General features: G+C 51.6%; 5 protein-coding genes across 5 annotated transcripts; 3 read left to right on the top strand and 2 right to left on the bottom strand.

Moving 5' to 3' along the window:
* Positions 1-151: 151 nt before the first annotated feature.
* Positions 152-1,873, bottom strand: MIND_01099600 (uncharacterized protein; the record flags this gene model as incomplete). Its single annotated transcript, XM_037367564.1, has 1 exon — positions 152-1,873. The coding sequence occupies one exon, from the start codon at positions 1,871-1,873 to the stop codon at positions 152-154; it is 1,722 nt and encodes a 573-aa protein (XP_037216958.1).
* Positions 1,874-2,645: 772 nt separating this feature from the next.
* On the top strand, positions 2,646-5,045 carry MIND_01099500 (YTH domain-containing protein; the record flags this gene model as incomplete). Its single annotated transcript, XM_037367563.1, has 6 exons — positions 2,646-3,086; positions 3,210-4,064; positions 4,114-4,277; positions 4,324-4,479; positions 4,527-4,665; positions 4,713-5,045. 6 exons carry the CDS (start codon positions 2,646-2,648, stop codon positions 5,043-5,045), a joined length of 2,088 nt encoding a protein of 695 aa, XP_037216957.1.
* Positions 5,046-5,517: 472 nt separating this feature from the next.
* Positions 5,518-6,925, top strand: MIND_01099400 (uncharacterized protein; the record flags this gene model as incomplete). Its single annotated transcript, XM_037367562.1, has 2 exons — positions 5,518-5,688; positions 5,732-6,925. The coding sequence occupies 2 exons, from the start codon at positions 5,518-5,520 to the stop codon at positions 6,923-6,925; spliced, it is 1,365 nt and encodes a 454-aa protein (XP_037216956.1).
* Positions 6,926-10,078: 3,153 nt separating this feature from the next.
* On the bottom strand, positions 10,079-10,983 carry MIND_01099300 (uncharacterized protein; the record flags this gene model as incomplete). The annotated part of the gene is made up of 3 exons (XM_037367561.1): positions 10,079-10,527; positions 10,573-10,761; positions 10,812-10,983. 3 exons carry the CDS (start codon positions 10,981-10,983, stop codon positions 10,079-10,081), a joined length of 810 nt encoding a protein of 269 aa, XP_037216955.1.
* A 2,051-nt stretch (positions 10,984-13,034) lies between these two features.
* MIND_01099100 (uncharacterized protein) lies at positions 13,035-15,229 on the top strand (the record flags this gene model as incomplete). The annotated part of the gene is made up of 5 exons (XM_037367560.1): positions 13,035-13,319; positions 13,387-14,542; positions 14,587-14,810; positions 14,861-15,016; positions 15,074-15,229. 5 exons carry the CDS (start codon positions 13,035-13,037, stop codon positions 15,227-15,229), a joined length of 1,977 nt encoding a protein of 658 aa, XP_037216954.1.
* Positions 15,230-15,324: the final 95 nt, after the last annotated feature.

The raw sequence follows: 15,324 nt of genomic DNA, 5'->3' as shown, positions 1-15,324 counted from the left end.
TTACTAACTCAAACCTTTTCCGACACAGGATGCTCTGATGTTGCCAGCAGTCAATCTTATCTTGTCTTATCTAATCCATTATCAGAGAACTTAGAAAACGATGTGTATGCTAGTATTACAATGATATACCTATCTAGCTCCTGTCCTCACCTCATGCCCCAACCACAACAACCTGACCGTGCTCATTCCTCGTCACGAAACCAAATTTGTCGGTCAAAAAGCTCTTGTCCTCCACCGACCGATCCGCCAGATTCGGGCTGTCGACGATCAGCCTGGCAGTGAGGTAGCTGTCGAAGCTGCCGGCGACTGTTGGCCTATAACTCCGCACCGTAACAAGCAGCAATAGGAAAAGCCACAGGACAATGAGTGCATAGGACACGATAAAATACCGCTGGACCCGAATATAGACGGCAGTGACGCCGGTCTGAGAGGCGGGATACGAAACGGCCGTTGAGCGCGAACGTAGGCCAACGCTTGTCACCATATAGGAAACTCCCCGCCAGAGCCCTTTGGCCAATTCATCGACGGTCGGCTGCGACCATGATCCTTGCGCGCCTGAGACCAATGGAGAATATCCAAGCGCGTTGACGGCCGAAGCAGCGAATGTGGGCTCATTCACTTTCGCCGTTTTTTGCGCATTGTCGAGGGAGTACATAAAAGCGTACATCGGGTCGAGGAGCGGCTCGCCTTGTTGTGAGGCAGTGAAATTCAGTAAAACTGTCTCAGCAAAGTTGGTATAGGTCCGGCTGCGACCGTCAAGCGTCGCCCATCCTGTCGAGAAGGTGGATTCACATCGAACCATGCCTTCAACAGTGCTGAACTGCTTTCCAGCGGACACGGCTGAACCATTTGTGGATTGGAGATAAATGAACCCGACGTTTTTCGATGTCGGTATGGTAGAAGTAAGAATCACCTCCCAAGATGAGTTGGTGCATGTTTGCACGGTCAGGTTAACATTCAGGTTGGCGAGTTTAATTGGGGAGGAGATGAACGGAATCTTGGGAACTTGGGCATTGCAGAATGCCGAAAAATCGTTGCCGAAGTTGTGGACCGGATTTTCCATTGAAACACACTGGCCAGAAAGGCGCAGACCAGGAAGTCGGACGATGGTTGTGTCAACATCGCCAGCAAAGAAAAAGTCTTTAGGGTCGTTGATACGGGTGGCCTCGGAGGGTAGGAATACGCTGGAGTTGTACACCTCGGATATGGACAGAGCAGAAGACCAAGACCCGGAACCGGTGCCTATCTGTGTGTAACCGTCAACAGCGCCAAATCGAGCTACATCAAGAGTTGCTGGGTTAATCGTGACTCCTTGGGTGATGGTGATACTTTCGATGGGATAGGCGCGTGAAAGGACAATGGGGGTGACAAGTGCGGTAAGGCATGTCAGCGCGCAAACAATATAATGCACCGAAACGCCAACACCAAGACTCCATGCCTCAAAAAGGCTCGAAACAATTCCCACTGGCCCTTGCCAAGCATTGTCGGACATCCAGAAAACCTCCGCCCATGTCTTTGGTGAAGTACGAGGAGAATGAAGGGCCGAGACAGATACACGCGCAAGAAGCATTGCAGTGAGCGCAACGTGGCCTTGAGCAAAGATGGTAAGGAGAATATTGGGCAGAGTGGTATAGTACCACGGCTGGGTGAAGTGTTCAGGGCCGTGCTTTACTGCCGCTTCGAGCAACCACAACAAGGCCGCAACGAAAGCGATCCAAATGATCATGAGCAAGACTGAAGCTGGATAGTAGTGCGATTTCGAATCCATGGGGCTCCGTGTTGTGGACGACTTTCGAAATGAATCATCGGAGGTCAAAGGTGGAGGGGGATAAGCGGAGGGAGGGGGAGAGCTGCGACGAACTTGCGAGTACATTCAAGCTGCTATATGAATCAGAACGCGAGTAGAGAGGCACAAGCCACTCACCAAGTGCCGGTGGTTGGGTAAAAGGAAGAAAAAACTCACTAACCAGGGAGCAATTTATATCATGGCGTCTACTCTCGCTTAAACACTGGGTTTGATGGACGGCAAGCGCCGCGGATGCAAGTACATAATTGTCGACATCAGATCTGCATGAGCAGCCAGCGCCACCTCTGGCTCAGTTTGGGCTCAGTCCATAGCATTCGCAACCACGAGGCACGATGAAGAATTTCGGAATGGGCCAAATTGGGGCCAAGTAGTCCGTGATTACATCGTTGCCTCTAAGGAGCTCAGCAAACCCGAGATTTTTTCAGTAGTTAATACCTCAAGAATACCGGCGAAAAACCAGTAAGTCGTGGGGGATTTGGCAAGGATTTGGTGGCGCTGGCTCTAAGTGTCCAGGGGGTTGAAACAAAATGTCACAAACGAGGTGTCAAAGAACTCGAAGAACACGGCAACTAACAGCAAAACCTGGGAACCAGCAGAGGTCGCAAGGCCATATCTGTGCGTTATTATCGGTCGTGTTGAGCTCTGTTGAAGGATTGAAACGGACGTGTTGGGGTCGTCGTGGTGAGTGTTACAAGTAAGCGCTTATTGGATATAGACTCCGTATCGTGATTCCATCCACCCTTTTCTTTTTACGGCCGTCATCACAGACGTCGACGACGGCTTGAAGCCAGATCGTCGTTAGGACTTTCAACGCTTTGTGACCTTCTTCTTCTCTACCATGAGCCAGCCAAGTCAGCTACCGCCAGTTCCCGGCTCGCCCCCAAACAGTGGAGTTCGACGACATCACACAATCTCAGCATCATCGAGAACCGCCCGCAATGCTGCTATTTCAGAAGAGACGACTGCAGATCAAGAGGGGCCTTGGAATGAAGATGAGGTGGTCGGGGATGACTGGGTAGGCGGTGTTGGTGCAGTGGGTGAAAAGTCTGGTCTCCACCGCCAGAGCTCGCTACCGACTCGTTACCATCGAGGTCCGCCCCAGCCCCAGCTTTATTTTACCGAAACTAATGTTCCCTCGATGTCAGCGTTCCAGCCCCAAGCCTCCGGTTTGTCTAGGTCGGGCAGTCTCACCGTCAAGAATAGTCTTACTGCTATCGCCGGCCACGAAGGTGACGAGGACGATTGGGAAGGCGATATCGACGCCTACGCTGCGGAAGAGGTGTGTTGCTTTTGTTTTTTTTACTTTGGTCAACTATCGATTTCTCCGTCCGTTATTTTGGTTGCGCGATCTTCGTGTGAAGCGGCGACCTTCTCATTACACTATATCTGACACCTTGCTCAGCAGCCGACTGGAGAAGAGGCCAACATGGACCCTAGCTCACCACACGACACATCTCCTCCCACTGCCGCTTCTGGCGTCAGACGACACCAGTCTCTGACATACGGAGCTGCTGCTCGTCAGGCCCAAAAAATACCTGTGACTGGTCTCCGTCGCTCTGGCACACTCCAGACTCCAGTTCCTGCCCATCATGTCCGACCCTCCGAACCAGCGGAAGAAGCGGAAGAAGAACAAGTCTATGATGACGAGCAAGACGTATACGATGAGTCGGAATATTACAAACAACAGCCTGCACCAGTCAGCCCTGTTGGGCGACTATCACCCTGGTCTAATAATGGTGGCAACGATTGGCGCGCATCAAACCCGAACAACTTTTCAGGCAGTGTTGATGACGTCCAACGGGCCCTTTCTTCGCTGGACATTGGCGGATCAGCCGGTTATGGTGGTGGACAGAGTGTCCATCCACCACGATTCAATCCTGCTCACCCTCCTCCTGCCCAGGCACCCGGCTTGCGGGGCAACAATGGAAACGGAAATGGACGAAAGCTTGACTTGGTCACCGAACTCGACGGGCGGAAGACTCCCGTGGGTCAGTCTCCAGGAGGGTATGGGCAGCAATATGGACAACAAGGCATCCCGTTGCGCACTTCAAACCCCAACCTCCAATACGCCTATCAGCAGCAACAGGCCAGCAAAGGCCAGCCGGTGCCCGCTCTTCCGCAACAATACCAGCCGCAGCAGCAGCAGAGAATGCCCACTGGGCAGACTCCAGCTCAAGGCTTCGCACCAATCGACGTGCCGACTTTGATCGCGACCAAGGGCTACAACCCCGCCACTTTCGACCTCAGACCGACTTATGTTTGTTGTTGTCCAAATCTACCCAATTCCATCCACTCACATGTCACAGGCCCGTTTCTTCGTTATCAAGTCTTATACCGAGGACGATGTTCACAAATCACTGAAATACGAGATATGGAGCTCGACTGAGCCAGGAAATAAGCGTCTCGACAAAGCTTTCAAGGAATGCAACGGACGTGGTCCGATCTATTTGTTCTTTAGCGTGAACGCTAGGTACGACTGATCACACCTTTTCTCTCGGTCGCTGAAACAAGTTCAGCGGACACTTTTGTGGTATGGCCGAGATGTTGACGCCTGTGGACTATACCAAAAGCAGTACTGTGTGGGCCTCTGACAAGTGGAAAGGTGTCTTCAAAGTGCGTTGGATATTCGTGCGCGATATTCCCAACGTGAATCTTCGCCACATCAAACTTCTGTAAGGAGTCCAATCTTCTTCCCACTTGTGTTCTAATTACGAGATAGAAACACCGCCGAACGCAAACCAGTGACCAACTCGCGTGATACGCAAGAGCTGCTTGCTGAGGCTGGCCAAGAAATGCTTCGAATCTTCCACACCCACCCTGCACGAACTTCGCTTCTCCAGGATTTTGCCTTTTATGAGGTAGACGTCGGGTCAAATTTACTGCGCTAGCTCTAACTTATTTACAGCTTCAAGCGATGCAAAAATCGCAAGGCAATCAAGGCCCGTCAGCGCCCGGAAGTCCGAGCAGCGGCGGGGGTGGATCTATCCCCACGACTTCTCCGCAAATGTCGCCAATGATGGCGCATCAACAGCCTGCCCAGTATGGCATGAACAATCCTAACGCACTGGCATATCAGATGCCGCAAATGACGCCTATGATGCAAATGCAGATGATGGGCATGAATATGGGCATGCCCAATCCCAATATCGGTGGCCAGTTCGCCATGCACCAGAGCGTTATGCGTCATCCAAGCCCTGCGCCTGGCGGTGAAGGTGGCCAAAACTTTGGCGGCTTCTAGAGTTTCCTGCCAACCACATAATATAATGTACCACCACCATTTTCCGGTTTTGTGCTCTTTTCCATGATCTAACGTCTTATCTCCCCGCCACTGCTTTCCTTTGCTCTCCCTATTTCTTGGTTACCATTACCTCGCACGGACTTGTACTGGCACGGGACGGTGAAGGACAACGCCACACGAATTGCTATCCAAGTTCTAGTCGACGGGAGTGTACTCTAACGTATTTTTTGCTTACATGTATCCATTCGAGATAGCGAAATCTAATTTGAACGACAGAGTCTAGTCTAAGCCGTTGAGTCATTTGATTTGTTGTGAAGGAGTTAATGTGTTTAGTGGGCTAGGCATGCGTTAATACTACGCTGTACTGCCGCTACCTGCGCTCTTTTCCTGAATAGAGAAATCTAATCTGATCCTGAATCATTCTGGATCAACAAGATCAGACTCAGGCTCTTCGCTCCAAACTCCATCATCCATGGCTGCTCGACGACGAAAACTGAAAACCACCAAGTTTCCGGCACCAGCGGGTCCTCCGAGGCGTATTCGTGCGCTTGAAATCGAAGATATAGTCGAGAACATCGTGGACCATGCTTTTTCAGACAGACAAGACGAGAATGGGGTCTACAATGATGAAGCCCTTCCCAAGGTCTATCTTTGCTCGTATTATTTGTGCCTAACTCTATCTTCAGCGGTTTATTGGCTTCGCACTGGTCAACCGCTCCTTTGTCAATCCCATTCGGCGCTGTCTTTACGGTGACCTCACTCTAGAGGGCCCTGAACGCTTTCTGCTACTCACCGGCCAATTGCGCTTCTCCCCACACCTTGCGAAATTCGTCAAACGGGCATCGTTGCGGTCTGCCTGCCAGGCACGAGAGTTGGACGACACCCTGCCACACTACATGCAGGCGCCAGATCAAGACCAGCCGCGTCCAATGAGCACCCTCGCGCTGAAATGGTTTCTCGATGCGTGTCCTCAGCTCACCAGACTGAGCTTATTTGGCGGCGACTTCATCTCGGCGTTGGCCAGACAAAAGGCTGAAGACGTCCGCCTCACTCATGTCAATCTCTCCGGCTGCTTTCGGTGTAGACAAGGTGGCTGCTGGGACGCGCTGAACGGAGGATGGCTACGCTCTATTCTGGCTTTCCCGAGACTCGTCGAAATCGATGTAGACCATATCGACTTTGGTGGCGGTGACGATGATCCGATCATTGGCGGCCATCTTCCCAATGCTCGCACTCCAAGTTCAGTCGCAACGGAGCTTTCCCTGGGCGTCTTACAACGGGAAGTGGTTGCGCGGAGCTTGATAGCTATATTGCGCCTAATGCCGCGGGTAAAAGAGCTTGTTCTCGATGGTCTTACCACCATGACATCAGCCGAATTGAAGAAATGCATCGACATCGCTGCACCGACACTCACCCTTCTCTCGATCAATGGCTACGCTAACCTACGTCCCACGCCTATGCATCTGAACGACGCCTTCTTTGCCAACTGTAGACGCCTTGAGCAGCTTGCGTTGAACGATGTGAGCATATTGCCGTCCGTGCTGAACGCGCTTCCTCGAGCCCTCCGGCTGTTGCGCCTCTCGAAAGCCGCAGTCCAGTCCCTTTCAGCGGATTTTATCATCAAATGGTTGAAAGCAAACCCCTTCCCGTTGCCTGGGCTAAAGGAACTCTTCATCTTTGGTGACCTTCAAGTTCCGTCGACTGCGGAACAGACAGAGGAGATCAAGCGGCTTTGCAAGCAGAAGAACATTGACCTAACCTTCCGCAAAGAATGGTTCTCATTTGATGATTTTGATGCGGGAGAGCTGACTCAGAACTGGGAGGGTGGCGAGAGTGATGATGAAGTTGGGTTAAATGTACATCCAGACTTCCGTTTCTGACAAACCCATTGTTGATTGCTGTAAGATACTGTAGCATTTTAATCAATTCAGTGCCTGCACTGAAATGAAAATTTCAACCTCCAGGAGCTTTGAGTGTGATGGCTGAAAACTATGTCGGAAAACTGAGAAATAGATTATCAGTACATATAGGACCCAATCAGGCAATATAAGCTCATCAGATTTTTGAATGCATATCAGCTGCAAAACCTTCTAATGGGATCCAATCTGGCCTGACTGTCCTTTTGAGAGATTATCAGAGCTTATGAAGCTTATCAGACCATATAAGAACTTTTGGACCCAGAAATTAAAATCATGCAAAACATTCAACTCTCTGCCTCTGAGGCCTGGGAGACTCTCCTAAGGAAGCAGCAGCACTTAACTATCTATCTGTCTACTCCACCAACTTGTGACAAAGGAAGACAGGAGTAACTACCACTGCACTATGCAACCGTGCAAGTCTAAGAACTTCTACTCCATATATGACGCACACTATGGAGCTTATATCACCTCATTCAACCTGAGTATTATGTTTTATAGTATAACCATGTATTCCTGGAGGGTAAATATCATTATTTACTATATATAATTTCAATATAATTTAATATGGTAGAATATTTACAGGGTATAAGAGCAACAGCTGTGTTTTTGAAAACTTGTAATATTTTGGTCATAATATCAATATTTTGACTCCAAGCCAGTGACAGGTCTAAGGGCATGTCCTAATTATTACAAGCCAGATTTTGATTATATGGTCTTATAAGCTCTCAACTGACCACTTATCCCCCCCAATCAGACCTTATCAGCATAGATGGTTAATCTTATTCTGTCTGATAAGCTTTTAACTGACCACTTATAAGACCTTATCCCCCCCAATCAGAGTCTTATCAGACCTTATCAGACCTTATCATCTTAGATAGTCAATCTTATTCTGTCTGATAAGCCCATCAGGTTCCATCAGGTCCTTATAAGGGTTTTTCCAGTTTTCCGACATAAGAGTTCAAGTTCCAAGGAATATGGCTGAATTCAACTTGTCGGAACATTTTTGCCCCAAATTATTCTTACAACGCTGCGGGCCACGCTAAATGGCCGCGACACGGCCGCAGGGCCGCGTTTGCACAGCCACACAGCCGCATCGAGCCCGTCCGTACCATTATTCCTCAGTGGAATGCATGGTATGCTTGGTGGGGGCTCTCTGTAGCATATAATGTAAAAATATATCACTTACAATGCCAATTCCTTGCACAAAGGTGCCTAAGTCAGCAGTTGTCGCGGCCGTGCAGCGGCCATGTTGCGGCCTTGCGGCCAAGTCTTGGTGGCTGTCCACCAATGGCCGCAGCCATCAAAATTCTTGACGCGGCTTTGTTGCGGTCGGTCCGCGGCTGTGCTGCGGCCATGTCACAACATCAGTGAAATGGCCGCTGCATCAGTCACATGGCCGCAACTTGATATTCGACTGCCTAAGGGTGCCTTTTCACATACAAGTCATCCCGGATCGGCCAACGCTAATGGCCTCAGGCTAGTCTGAGTATGGCCATTGCAAACCCCAACTCTTACTGGTCCAAATGGCAGTACTAGGTATCTCGGCCACGGTTGAGTCTTTTGGCCTCTCGGCGGTGCTCGCACTCCTGCTGGCCACCCACACTATCAATGTTCGCCACCAGAACACTCTCAAAGTCCAATCTGACCAGCCAGTGTCGCACTTCAGGCTAGTAACTTGAATCCCAAGTCCCTCTGGCACCCGCAGGCTGCAGGCGGCAGCACACTTGGGCGACACACTGCCAGTGGAACAGTTTAACCAAAGGTACACAACTCGGGCACATTTTTAGTCTCTTGATATTTCTCATTTGTGCGGCCAAGTGCACCGGAGCGTGACAGTGGTCGCGGCCTTGTCGCGGCCTTGCTGCGGCCTTGCTGCGGCTGTGTCGCGGCCATGTCGCGGCTGTCGCGGCCATTTCGTCTAGCCCACAACGCTGCTAAGGCTCGCAAGGCCGCAAACATGTTGTTTGCCTTGAAACACCACATCGGCTCAATGCCAGTCTCGACGGGAATCCAGCTCTATATGGCTCGCGTGCTCCCTTACCTCACCCGGGCAGCGGATATTGCAATCGACACAGACAACCTGATCACGGAGCTGGAAGCAGTGGAGGTTCAGTTTTTGAGGCGCTTGCTGGGAGTGGGACCGCGGTGCATGGTGGCCCCGCTCTATACGGAAACGGGCTTATTGCCTATTCGCAGCCGCCGCATTCTGCTGGCACTGGGGCGGGCCGAGTACACAGCGAATATGCCCGATGACCGCACTGTCAAGCTATGCATGGCAGAATCTCTCGACCTCTGGATGCAACGGAAGCCCTCCTGGGCTGGCGATCTTGCAAATGCACTGTATGCACTGCCGACTCCAATCGTTATTGACCCCGCGGACCTGGTCGACAGTGAGAGAATTGGGGCCATAAAGAAGGAGGTCGTGCGGGTTACTGATGCTCACCTGCAAGCCCAGATTGACGGCGGAACGAAATGCTTCCTCCTGCGTGGACGAGTGGAGCTCACCGAAGAAGGGAGACTTGACGTCGTTATCCGGCGCCGAAGGCACTATCTCACACAGGTTACGATCCCAGCACATCGGAAAGCGCTGACTCGACTGTTGTTGACGAATCATAGCCTAAGCGTGGAGGTTTTGAGATACCCTCAGAGGGACCGTGCACCGGTACCGCGCGAGAGACGCCTCTGCCGCATGTGCAGAATTAGTGTGGAAGACGAAACACACGTTTTGTACGAGTGTGAAGCTCGCGACGATTTAGTTCGGAGGAGGGAGCTGTTCCTCCATGAGCTGTTCAGCATGGAGCCGCTCCTACGTTGGCCGTTCCTGCACTGTTCTCGCACGGACTTCTTCAGGCAGACACTGGCTTCCCGGAAGGCTGTCAACTCGTTGGCTCAGTATGTTCACGAGACGATGGAAATTGTGATGGCAGAGAGTCGATATTACGATTAGCAGATTGTATAATTGAAGTTCCCCATCTCGGAGTGGGCTGCTCACAACGGATACTACTACTGGGATAGGATCGTAGCATATCATGTGGGGCACAGGTATGTAGATACGATGTCATGGGCTCTTACGTAGGAGCACTGTGAATATACTTGTCTTGTCTTGTCTTGTCCCTAAAGCAGCCCAATAACCGCAAATAACCCGGCCCATACAGCCCAAAGCAACCGCGATGGGCGCCATATCTTTCCCGCACTCGGCTGGGACCCAGTCGGGGAAGGCTGGCCCGATAACGAAGGCCCAGTTGACGCTCCAGATTTTCCACCCACAGAAGAGGTTTGTGAAGGGCCGCCTCCACCGCCAGCCTGAGAGCCACCCGCAGTATTACTCGGTGCGGGCGAATTGGGCACGATGTCGAGCACGACTTTGGCCAGCGCGTCCGGGAGAAACGTGGTCGTTGCCGCGGCGACCGAGTTTTGGTTCACGTTCAAGTTGACATTGGAACAGATGGCATCACCGCCGCCGCCCTCGATAATGCAGTCGAATCCGAGGTGGATATTGACCCGGCCAGGGTCGTCGACAGAGTATGTGTATGACGCGTAGTCCGACCCGGCAACAAGCGTTGCTGTAGGATGTTAATTCGTTTGAAACAAGAAGAGAGAATGTTGACCTGTCGCAGGTTTTATTATTGACGTCGTGGTACGGGTCCCGCCAGACTGGAGTCCTACTTCGGGTTGATCGAGCTGGTAGGTTGTGTGACCCTTCGAGTCAACACCGAGTACCACAGCGGTTAACGTGCTGTCGGGGTCCAGCACAGGCACTATGACCGTGACCAGCTGGCCTGGCGCGGCAAGGGCATCTACAGGGCGCTTTGATGAGCGATTGAGAAAGAAAGGGAGATCTAATAACGCTGCGCAAATGTGGTCGCCAGAGAAAGCGCGGAGAGCCAGGACAACATCTGGTGGTGCGATGAGGACGAGGGAAGCAAACGGTGAAGGAACGGCGTCTTATAGCCTTGCCCTTGATCGACGCCGGCGCCAAGAAGCGACGTTCTAGGTACCAGATGTGTACCAAGTACCATCGGCTAACTTTAGCCAACGGCTTGACGACAAATTTTGATGTGTGGTCGCAGTGATAAGTCGTCTTGAGATTTGTCGTGGTCTTCAAGTTCAAGTTGTTTTCACATAGATTTGACTTGATAATCTCGAGCTAGCGAGTGCTGAGCCGCGCAGCCGAGCGAAGGCGTTTGGAGTCCAAATTCGACTTCATCTTCACCAGGTATTGCATCATGTCCACCTCATACTGCAGCCTTGTCAATTTCTTGGTCTGGGTTGATCTTGAAGGTTGAAGGTCGAAAGAATCCCTTATAGATTAAACAGTCCATGATTTGATTCCATCAGATAAGATAAATGGTTCAAAAGACATCAATTAACTAGATGATCAGCAACAGACATACCCTCCTTCGAAAACACCTGACAGTTAGCCACCATGCGCTTGTCTATGCCCGCGAGTGCATCAGCCTGGACCTCCCAAATGTATTTGCTGAGTTCGATGATGCGTTCCAGATGTTTGGCCTGCTGCAGCTCCTTCGTAGTGACCACGAAATCCAAATCTTCCTCGTTCAACGAGCGTCCGTTCCCTTGCTCGCCACCAACCATCAACTCGACCCATAATTCCTTAAGCTTCTCAATGAGGATGGGCTGACACGCAGCCCCGATTCCCTCGCCAACACCTTTGGCGATGACATAAAAGGTGCTTCGTGTGGCGTTGATAGTGCGAGGCTTGAAAGTGGCGAGGCTCGCGGAAAGGCCATCGAACATGAAGAGGAGTTTAGCGGTCGCTGCTCGCTCGGGGTCAGCGAGACGGATGATGAGTGTTCCGCCTGGCTTGATCCATTGGAGCCCCATGATGAGTTGGGAGACTAAAAGCCGATCTGGGTCGCCAGCACTCCGTAATGGGTGTCCATCAAGGAGAACGATATCTAAAGGCTTGTTGGCATCGAAAGGGAGAGTGTTGTTGGAACCGTGTTTGCTCGATGCAGACAGGGCGGAGGCGGGTAGCGGGCCCAAGCGGTAGTAGCTCAAGTCAGCATAGGAAATCTTGAAGCGCGAACGATGGCGGTCTTCGAGAAGGTAGCGATGTCCACCGTTTTCAATTTCCGAGGAGATGCCATGGCCGTGAGCAGTGAGATTCTTACTCAAGATATACGAAGTGAAGCCGCCTGGACAGCAACTAAAAGTAGGAGTGAGCGGACTCTGGTGAAGACACAAGGAGGACTTGCCCAAGGTCAAGGAATCTAAGTGGGCTTTTGCGAGGAATACAAGCTGTTTGGAGGTCGATTTGCCTGAGGACATTCTTCATCTTGTAAAACCAGTAGCGATTTTGTCGGAAGGGCGCGTTATCTGCAACTTTCTTGGCGTATTGGGCATAACTTTTCTCTTCGACGGAGGCTGACTGCGACGAGGCCTATGGTACATATCAACAAGGAGTTATTGCCAAGAAAGAATAACGCACTTGCAGTCGTGCATGCTGCAGCAGTTTGAGTTCCTCTGCTCCATGAGAAACGAGGTCGACGGTAAGGTTTTGCGGACCACACATATCCACCCATTTCTCCACAGCAGATGGAGAAGTGGAGCTGGCTGGTGAGGTTTGAGAAGAGTAGTCGCTGTCGAAGTAGGTGGTTGAAGGGGAGCTAGACGGAGATGTATAGAAAGAGGACGATGAAGGGGTTTCCGGGGTAGCCATCGGAGGAGTTGGACTCGAAAGCCCCAAAAAGCCACGACTTGCTTTATAGATTTCACGATAGTACATAATAGTGCGAGCAGAAGAAGAAAGCATGCACAAGAGGAAGGTGAGCAAGGATGACGCGACGGTCAAGCAGTTCTTTCACGATTCATTGGAGTTTGTGGAGAAGCTTGCGTTTATCGTAGGCGTTGGTGTCGGAGGGGAGGCCCTTCGCGGTTTGTTTCATGAATTATTGCATTGTTGACATGTCTTCGAAGAAGCAGAGAGGGAGAAGATTCTAATGGCGTTCTTGCAGACTTCTTCAAAGTGACGGGTGGAAGGAAACACGAAGCAAATAGGCTGGTCACATCGTGACCAGCGCTTGACGCGTCTTGAACGCAAACCACCATGTCAACCTCGCGCCGCGTGCAAAATAAACACAGACCAATCCTCGGGAAAAGCCTGAGCGCCCCCGTGCCGCGTACGGCTCGCAGTAAACGACCAATATCTACACAAACGCAAAATTCTGACGACCCATCCGACTTCACGTCTCTCTCCGACTCTGCCCAATCTCTACGGCGTGTAACTTCGCCGTTCGACGCATCAGAAGGATGTGTCTTTATTCTGCTCTCCTTGGACGGCAATGTTGTACCTTTGGATGAAGGGGGCGAAAAAATCTGGTGGCCTGCTCAGGTAAGTAGCTTCACCAGTCTCCACACAGACTCCAATTCCGAATGCTGACGACACAAATCATACACAGCGTGTCCCTTCAAGCTCTGGGCAGTACAAAATCTATGGCCAATTCGGTGTCGCCTCGCCAGAAGCCGTCATCATGCTGGTAGGCAACACTCAAGTAGTCACCGCGACCAAACCCAACGGAGAAATCCGTTTCCCTCACCCGCAATACGTAAATGCAGGCGGTGCCAGGAAGCGCCAAAAACTCGACAAGACTGTTCTGGAGGAAGCGTGGATGAAGGCTGTTGCGTATTTGATACGGGACATGGACGACAGCCTCCCCTCCCCCGAGTTCATCACCAGTGTTCGGCACATTCCGAAATTGCCCGATCCTACTGGGCAGCCAGCCAAACAGAAGCAAACCAAAGGCATTTCCATTTCGGACGACGAGCTGTCAGAGCTCTCTGAAACAGAAGACGAGCCATGGATTCCTCCTCCCCCAGACTGGACGCTCACCATACCAGGGGAGCTCATTCTTGGTAAAGAAAGGAAGCTGGACCGACAGTTCTGGTATGCCAAGGTGCTCGAATATGTTCCTCCACCGGCGCCGGACAAGAAGCCATTGTACAAAGTGCTTTGGATTGACAGTCAAGAAGGCCTAATCGAGCGCGACTGGTTCTTTGCCTGTGAGGAGGATGGGTTTGGGACTTGCACTGTGGGGAAATTTGAGAGTCAGATTGTCGAAGACGTTGCTGATGAAGAGGATTCCAATGACGAAGACCTACTGGAGCAACTTCTGCGCGATATTAGTCCCGAGCCAGACCCGGGGCCGTTGCCAGATGGACTGACGTTTTCGGACTTGGACATTCGTGATCAGTTTGTGCATACCAAGCCGGTGCTGCGCGCGATACTCCAAGATAAATACCCACCGGCAAAGACCGCACATGACATGTTTATTGCTGGGGGCAAGAAGCGCGAGGCAGTCGTGAAGCAGGCCGGCGAGCATGGGATGATGAACCCCAAAGACGTCACGTTGCTGCGACGTTTCTTGGAGGAGTGGGTCTTGAGAGGCTTAGTAAGACGGAGGGGAGACGACGAAAATGAGGAGCAAAGTGAAGCTTTGCGAACTCCTGCTCTTACCCGGTCACCGTCACCGCCTGCAACTGTGGCTGGCGATGTCGATCAACCGTTGTCTCCTGCATCAATTCCGCCCAGCTCATCGATGGTCTCTGTGGATGTGTGTATTGCGTATATTTCTTCCGCAGTCTTAGTGATATATTTCCAGATCTGCCCTCCATCGTCCCCCCTTCGAGTCTCGACGAAGACGATAACCACATTACCAGCGCTGCCCGAGGAAACAGCTTCGCCTCAGAATCCAGTGGTACCGTCGCATTTCCTCCCTTGTCTTTCCAACTCAAGACTGAACAGATCGATATTGAGCCGCCTTCTTCACCGCCCAAGCCCACCATTTCCTCCACCTGTTTCAGAGACGGTTCCATAGACATGGAGGTAACTTCCTTCCATCAATCGGTCAGACAACAACTTACACTGTGACAAAGCTCGAACTGTCCCATGTCCGCACCAAACTCGAGGGCGGCGACGACATATCCTCGCCGCCTCTGTCGACACAGCTCTCTGCGACTGCCAGCTCAAAGTCACCCAGGCAAATTGGCTGCGCGGCATACGAGGCATTGTCGCCGTTTGAGAAATACGATGTTAGTATTGTCATTTTTTTAGTGTGTGCTGTTGGTTTAATGACGCCAAAACTGCAGTATTGTCTGAATGTTTTGCTGCCCGAGCTGCTTATCCAGATATACGCATGGCGCGCGGGAAAGCGGCCGGCGCTAGAGTTGCTGGACGAGGCGACGGAGTCGGAGGTACATGAGTTTGGCGCGGGGGAAAAAGGCGAAGCGGGACTGGGTGTTTGACGCGATCCGGCTGCGGAAGAAGAAAGAGGAGGAGCTGGGCAGGAAAAGGAAAGAGAATGGGCCCCCAGCTGCATCATTGTTGAGATCCAGGTCCA

The sequence above is a fragment of the Mycena indigotica genome, assembly GCF_014461135.1.
Source record: "Mycena indigotica strain 171206Taipei chromosome Unknown Mind.scaff0009, whole genome shotgun sequence".
NCBI lineage: Eukaryota > Fungi > Basidiomycota > Agaricomycetes > Agaricales > Mycenaceae > Mycena > Mycena indigotica.
This window is presented reverse-complemented; position numbering and strand designations above follow the sequence as displayed.